This window comes from Labrus mixtus, chromosome 1 (assembly GCF_963584025.1).
Source record: "Labrus mixtus chromosome 1, fLabMix1.1, whole genome shotgun sequence".
NCBI classification, from domain to species: domain Eukaryota; kingdom Metazoa; phylum Chordata; class Actinopteri; order Labriformes; family Labridae; genus Labrus; species Labrus mixtus.
In genome coordinates, this window is record NC_083612.1 from 1,265,698 (window position 1) to 1,273,640 (window position 7,943).

Sequence of the window (7,943 nt, forward strand, 5' to 3'; positions counted from 1 at the left end):
AAGAACAGTTAAAACTCTAATGATCAGTGTTTGATACTTTAACTGTGAAACTTTCTCAGCTATATTGTAAATATTTAATAAAGTTTTTCTTGAGTGTTTTAGGCAGCAGGAGGACTGTTGTCGTCTCCTTGTCTTAATCTTTATATGTTTATTTCTATGCAAGTTAAGAAAATAAAAAATCAAAATCTGCACACTAAGAAGCTCCTGATTGAAGGATGTATTGATAAGTGACTTATGACCTCCTGTTATGCATAAAAAATGCACCTGAATAATCTGAAGATAATTCTTAAGCAGTGCTTTTGTTATTTTAACATTCTGATGCATTTCCTTTTTTTTAACTGTGGTCAGTCTGTGTCGGTTCCTTTACTTTCTAATCTGTTGTGCCACCTAGTGGTAGCATCAGGGATAACAGTCTTTACAATAGACCACTGAGGGAAATTATAAAAAACCATAAAAAAGTAATATGCATACCCGTTTTCAAAACTCTCTAAGTGAAACCTGTGGAAGGTGAGTTTTGGGGCATATTGAAGGCTCTAAAAATTGCACTTTGGGCGCTGGTGGGGCAGTGGTTAGTACACGCACCCCGTGCGCGGAGGCTGTGGTCCTCGGGGCGGGCAGCCCGGGTTCTAGTCCAGCCTGTGGCTCCTTTCGCGCATGTCATTCCCTACTCTCTCTCTCTCTCTCTCTCTCTCTCTCTCTCTCCCATTTCTGACTCTATCCACTGTCCTATCTCTCATTTAAAGGCACAAAAAGCCCAAAAATAAATCTTTAAAAATTGCACTTCTTTCCAGACATGAAATAATCCTCATAATAATAATAATAATAATTCCTGACATTCAGTCCTCGCTCCGAGGTCGGTTCTCGGGCCCTAAATAGACCTGCTGATGATTAAGGACATGATTCACACTTAAAGTAAAGGATCTTCTTAAAATACGATCACCGGACACTTAAATGGAATCAAGCTATTGTAAATTTGGCGACGATTTTCCTACTTTGACGATTCAAATAGTCAGGTGTAAAAAAAATGTCACATTTTTCTGTTTTGGTATCGCTGACAGATCCTTACACACACAAAAAGAATACGTTTGAGATGCACTTCTCAAACAACAAATCTCAACAGTGTGTCGTGTTTTCATTTCTACTTCATCGGCTGCCCGTGATGTCGTACCAGGAGCACGCCGAAGTATGTGAGGTGGTCGCAGGAGCAGGTGATGTGACTCTGACCAGGCTTCCACATGGTGTCGCAGCCGTCTGTGCTGTAGTCTGGTGATTCAAACAAAACAGACAATTCAAACAAATCATTCTGTCTCAGTTTTAGCTCATTAAAAAACATGTTCGCTTTGTACGGAAGCCCTAAGAGGACACGTGTTCATGTTTTCCTGTGATAATGATGAGTTCATCTCGATGAATTCTCCAGATCTAGACGTACTTCTCTTCTATATCAGCAGAGTTTAAAGCACAAAACAAACACAAATAGGCTGAACTTGTTGTGGAGTATGAGCTTTCTTAAAGGGACAGAGACTACAGCTTGTGAATCTGAGAGTGGGGGGGGTTATGTTCATTTTTAAATCTCTGTGGCATTCTTGTATGTCTTCGATCTCCATGTTTTGAGCCTTGATTAAATTACAAAGTAAGTTAAATATATCCATGCAAGTCCACTTAGGGCTTCCATACCTCGTAACCATCATCAGCTTAAGAAAATACACTTATTATTTATTGTTCATGGCGGTTTTGATGCCTCTTTACTCACTCTGTGTTGAAAAGTCTAAGAACACACAGCTGGGCTTTTGGGTCTCCTGTTTTACAACAACAAACAATGTTAGGTCGAGTTCATGTGATTTATGATGGAGTATAAGGGCCACGTTAAAGGAAGAATGTGCAACTTTTTGATCCAGTAGATGTGTCCTTGGAACACCAGCATGAAACCAAAACAAACTGCTGTTTGGCCACGCCTCCTCCATACTGAAGCCTCCGCTCTCCTCCAGAGACACATCTCCAACCCCCATCCCTGCTCGCGTTCACACAAAGGAGTTATCAATTAGAAACACGCCATGATTAAGCACCATTAAGCGCAAGACAAAGTTGACGTTTGCTTGAGCTGCAATCACCTGTGTCCTGCATTGTTGTGTTAGCATGCTAATGTTAGCGTTCTTTAGTTAGCTCGTAGCTTCACATTGTTGTGTTAGCATGCTAATGTTATCGTTCTTTAGTTAGCTCGTAGCTTCACATTGTTGTGTTAGCATGCTAATGTTAGCGTTCTTTAGTTAGCTCGTAGCTTCACATTGTTGTGTTAGCATGCTAATGTTAGCGCTCTTTAGTTAGCTCGTAGCTTCACATTGTTGTGTTAGCATGCTAATGTTAGCGCTCTTTAGTTAGCTCGTAGCTTCACATTTCATGTAAACTGACACAGAATGAGCGTGATCTAAAAACTCTTACTAACATCCAAATAATCAGTGAGTATGTTCTTCTTCTTCTCTCTAGTTCTTGACTAAAACAGCTTTTATACACAAGGGGAGGAGCCGGCCGTCCCGTCCATGTAAACACGGCTCTGACAACAACACAGCCAGCGGGACTCGAGCTTCTCCCTCATTGTAGACAGTCATGACTCAGAGACACATTTACACTGGATAGACTTCTTAGATATCTGCCGTATTTATGTAAAACATGTTGCACATTCTGCCTTTACAGTTGTTTAAATTAATGACATTATTCTCATAAATTTTACGACTTAAACTCGAAATCTCCCCTTAATGTGGCCCTAATACTCCTTTGGGCAAGTGACATTTTGAGAGACAGTCTTTGGAGAGAAGTTGTGGTTACATTCATGGCAGCAGAATTCATATTCATGGTGATGTTGACTCGGTCCTGCAGTCCGGAAATATTCCTTCCACTCACACTCAGGCCAACCAGTCTGTTCTCAAATAAAACCTCCGAGGTCTAAAACACAACAAACAGACATCAGTTAGTTTGACCATTTACAGAAATATTATAAACAACCTTTCGATGTGAACCCACATGAGAACATTTCTGAGCTTGTTCTGCACGTCCTGCAGAGAACAATGGTGCAGAGCAGAGAGTAACTACCTCTTATATAGAAAAACACAGTTGTTACTAAAACCGGCGAGCTGCACCACCGCGTTTGAGGATATTGTGTGAGGACGTGTGTTCCTCTTTTGTGAGAGATTTATGCTGCTGTCATTGTTCCCCTTACCTACAAACCTGTCTTGCTGTTTGTGATTGCAGAGTTTAAAAAATGTAAAAGAATTAGCAGAGATCTATCCCTCCTCCTTTGTGTGTGCCACATTTATTGGATTTGTTCTGCTAATATGGGATAAATTAATAAAAACAAAAATGGCAAAAATCCAAATTAGGAGCCACGTCTCAAAATGACATAACATGTTCTTATAAGCCAAAACAAATGCATGCCAAGCAAACCCGCTGCAAATACATAAAAGATGCAAAGTCCAAAAAACAACCCGGAAAAATGAAACATGCAGCAAATCCTGACATCACAACAGAAGTGCTCCAGGCCTGTAGGGGGCGCTCAGTGGAACAGACAACAGCTGTTTTTAAAAACCTCCTCCTATACTAGTAGGACGAACTAATTTGGTCAAAAAGCAGTATGCGAAAAAAAAATGGGAGATCAACAGTACGCCAAAAAATCTGGGAAAATCTCCAGTCTGCATCAGAACATTCTCCCTTGGGTACTGTTTCCCACAATGCAAAGCGCCAGGTCAGAGTTTGCGATGACAGACAGCAACGTCCATCGTAACAGAAGAAGTAATCACAATTACACTTAACCACACAAAGGTACCAGTTATCTTTGTTGATTCTCTAAATCATGACAATCTAAATGAATCTCTCGTCAGCTTTTTTCAGACTGTAACTGGACGCTACACTGTAGCGGTGTTTGACGTCAGCTGGGTTGTTGTTTACTTCCTGATTCCAACACTGGAAACCAGCTTAGCCGGGACAGGTGTACTGTAGAATAACCACCGACTGGAGGTCATAACGACATACTGCTGTTGAACGCAGTATAAAGTATTTACTGCATCCACTAAACTGCATTTTATTGGTTTTGAAAACAGCCGACTAAATCATGAACACAAAATGAAAAAGGCTGAGCGGTCCCTGCGGTCCATGGATGACTAACTACAGTGCAAAAACCATACGCAACTTTAGAGTCTGATTTTGGTGTTTTTTTTCTTTATAAAGAAATGTTTTCTGAAGAACAGAAAGCGTTGCTAAATAGACTACTGCTAAGGGTATAGCTAGCTGTGCTATCGGTTAGCTCTGCAGTTAGCAGCATTGTTATGTTGTATGAAAACAAAGCAGTCTTTTTCTTAAAGCTTTAAAATGTTAAAATGTATGAACCAAACATGGTTATGTGTAATCATTTTTGACTGTAGTGCTTCAAATTCTATCAACGAATTTGACATGTAAACTGTGATATCTGACCTTGTTTGTTCCAGGCAACGTAAGCATCAAGAACACCACCGTGTTTAATCCAACATTAATCTCGCTGGGCAGGTGAACACTCACTCTGCTGTTGGTGACGGTCTTATCTGATGTGGCCTGAAGGTGAAAACAGGAAGAGAAACATTACTACATACTTCAGAAGTTTTGCATATTAGCATCCTAACATTATCAGCACCAGTAGGCTTATCTGAAACTGATGTGTTTCGCAGGAAACGTTAGACTCGCAGTGGTTTTCAAACTTATATCTGCTATCGGCCAAATCTCCTCTCTGCTTTTTGCACATGATGTGGTTTTGTTAGCTTCCTCATGCTGGGACCTCCAGCAGGCATTGGGTCGGTTTGCAGCCGGGTGCGAAGCAGCTGGGTTAAGTGTCAGCAACTCCAAGTCCGAGGCCATTTTTCTCTGCCAGAAAACAGTGGATTGCCCTCACCGGGAGGGGAGTGAGTCCTTGTCCCAAGTATCTCGGGGTCTTGTTCACAGTGAGGGTAAGATGGACTGTGAGATGGGCAGGTGGATGGCTCAGCGTTGGCAGTAATGTGGGTGTTGTGCTGGACCGTTGTGGTAAAGAGGGAGCTGAGCCTTAAGGCAAAGCTCTCGATTTACTGGTCGATCTTCGTTCCTGTGGCTTTGGGTAGTTACCGAATGAATACGGCCGCGGATAAAAGCGGCTGAAATGAGTTTCCTCTAGAGGGTGTCTGGGCTCAGCCTTACAGATAGTGTGAGAAGCTCGGACATTTGGGGGGAGCTCAGAGTAGAGCTGCTACTCCTTCAAATCAAAAGGAGCCAGCTGAGGTGGACCAGGCATCTGATTAGGATCCTCCTGGACGACTCCCTTTGAAGGCTTTCCGGGCACACCCAAATGAGTTGAGACCCCGAGTTCGCTGGAGGGATTATATATCTCGTCTGGCCTGGGAACTCCTTAGAATCCCCCAGGAGGAGCTTGAAAAGTTGCTGGGGAGGGGGAAGTCTGGCTTGACTTTCTCCCATCGGGACCCAACCGGTAGAAAATGGATGCACCATTTTGTATAAATCCAGATTTTCAGCAAATCCAGATAAAGTCAACCTTCAACCGTGTTAAGCCAAAAATCAACCATTAAGTTACAAAAATCACAATGACATAGCGTAAAATAAAAGAAGCTCTTACCTCACTGTCACTCGCAGAAATCTGAAGACCTGCAAAGGATCCTCTAGGTCTGTGCAGGAACACGACCACATTGTTGAGAGACATGGATGACGTCTCGTTCACCTCCGTTGCTTGTAGAACCTGTTCCAGGCTCTCCATGGCTCTAAAGAAAATCCCCAAAATAAATCCATATATAAGTCATTCTGTGTCTCTAAAGCTAAAGCACTTAATACCAGTGATAAAATAAACTTTAAGACAATGAAACAAAACGTTTACTCGATGGTGTCCTGGCGGTTTCCATTTCTCAAAATCTTGTTGACATTCTCCATACACGTTCTGGCCTCCTTAATCCCTGGAGGGTAAGAATGAGTTAATGATTGATGCACACTTGAGAATATTTCATATATTTTGTATCTATAATGAATGCTGAAGCGTCTCACCTGCTGTCTCTGTTCTTTGACAACGATTCTGACGATTTACTGGTCTGCTGTTTTTATCTTGTCTTGGACGTCCAGTCCCATTTGGACTGAAACTTTTGTTGCTTCCTGAACCCGGACTTTTATCCCGACCAGAATCTGGCTCTTGAGACTGATCTAATTTTGGATTCTTACCTAAACCTTGATTTATATGCCCACCTGAATCTGGATTTGGATGACCGTCACCCCTTCCTTGACTCTGACCATCATCACGTAAAGTTTGATGACTCTCCCGACCTAATCCGCTTTCTGGGTTTGGACCTGAATTTTTGTTACGTTCCTCCTCAGAATCTTGATTTATGTCCTCTTCCGAATGTTGATTTCGAACATGAGCGGAAGCTGGATCTGGACCTAAGCAGTGATTCTCATTTTTATCCGGACTACTGTTCCGATCGTTTCCTGAACAGGTGATGTTTAGAGCCATCAAAGACAGGACCAGCCGACAAAGGAGCCACCGGTCCATCCTGTTGATGAGGATTCACATAGAATAAAAAAACCTTTTAAAAGACATATGTTGTGCAATGCACAGCCAAGATATCGACACAGAATCTGATTTTAAAAATGAAATGTCTGATTTGTTTTGGACAATTGATTTAGACTTTGTTTGGGGGAAAAAAATTGCTAAAATTGGAGCTTACATCTCCTTCACTATCCTCCTGAATTTATACTTTATGATTTTCAAGGTTTTGTTAGAAACTCCCTGAAAATTCTTAGACAAGGTGGCGCTGGATCGCCTATAGCGGTTATGACGGTAAACCCATGGACGGAGGCGCTGCTTGTCAACAGGCAAGGCAGGCAACTGCTTTGGGCCCCAGGCCAGTAGGGGGCGCCCAATGGCCAACAAACTTTAAACCACAACATTGCCTCAAAATGTGCATATTTTGAAATGATGGTAGGAAACCTCCCTAAGGGGAACCCCATCTGACAGCACTCACTCTCAATGCCCTGCTAAGCGTTGCAAACATCATTGCTGTGAAAGCCAAAAAATGTCAACAAAGGAAAATTAAGAGGATTTTTTTGTCCGGGAGTGAAAATGGAAAGACGCTGGTTGGAGGGGCCCCCGATGAATTTTTGCCTTGCGCCCCAACAGACTCTAGAATCGCCCCTGCCCATGGAGGCTGTAGTCCTCATCCCGGCGGCTGACCTCGGCTCTTTGCTGCATCTTAGCCTCTGCCTCTCTTCAGCTGTTCTAAACAATAAAGGAAAGAATCGCCCAAAAATATGACCAAAAAAACATTCTCAGCCAAATTAAAAAATGTCTTCAAACTCCGTGCTATTTCATTTCATACACCAGTGTGCCTCAACCATGCTTTCGCCCCAGCATTGCTTGACAACACCTCTGTCATATGATGTGCAGAGGAGATTTTTATTTAGACAACAAGTTTTCCTCTTTTGGGCGATTTACAACGTAGTTAAAAGTATAATCTACCTCATTTGAACTTCCTCAATTTAGGCATCCCTCATTTAGAGTCCATCGGTGAGATACACGCTCTTTCAGAACTGCTTTCTGTTTCATCAGAGAGCCCGAAGCTCATCACCAAAATGTGTTAATCATTTTTTCTGAAGATTGATATAATTGGTGACGTGAATGAAGATGACAATGGTTTTGTTTTAAAAAATGACGATTTTAGGATGGTTTTGATTAGAGCTCTCAAGAACAGCTGTCCATGTTGTGCTCTGCCTCTGGTCACTTCCTGTCAGCACCTGTGGTCACTTCCTGTCAGTACCTGTGTGTCCGATCAGACTTAAAGCTGTTTTTTTTTGCACTTCCTGTCGTTGTGTCCCCCTCTCTAGATCCTCGCTTGTGTTCACTTTGGGTAAAAGCGTCTCATAAATGAATTGTAGAATCAGGGTGTGACTGTGTA

At 42.2% G+C, this 7,943-nt stretch overlaps 1 protein-coding gene across 1 annotated transcript in view; it reads right to left on the bottom strand.

Annotated features, from left to right (window-relative positions):
- The window catches only part of LOC132979362 (adhesion G-protein coupled receptor G5-like), a 13,240-nt gene extending 6,925 nt beyond the window's left edge, over positions 1–6,315 (bottom strand). Inside the window, exons 1-7 of the mRNA XM_061045096.1 lie at positions 6,043–6,315; positions 5,879–5,954; positions 5,624–5,765; positions 4,459–4,575; positions 2,821–2,937; positions 1,751–1,796; positions 1,169–1,263 (exon numbers count right to left, since the gene is read on the bottom strand). Of these exons, the coding sequence (XP_060901079.1) occupies positions 1,169–1,263; positions 1,751–1,796; positions 2,821–2,937; positions 4,459–4,575; positions 5,624–5,765; positions 5,879–5,931 (570 nt within the window). The 5' untranslated portion in view covers positions 5,932–5,954; positions 6,043–6,315. The remainder of the gene's footprint in view (positions 1–1,168; positions 1,264–1,750; positions 1,797–2,820; positions 2,938–4,458; positions 4,576–5,623; positions 5,766–5,878; positions 5,955–6,042) is intronic.
- Positions 6,316–7,943: the final 1,628 nt, after the last annotated feature.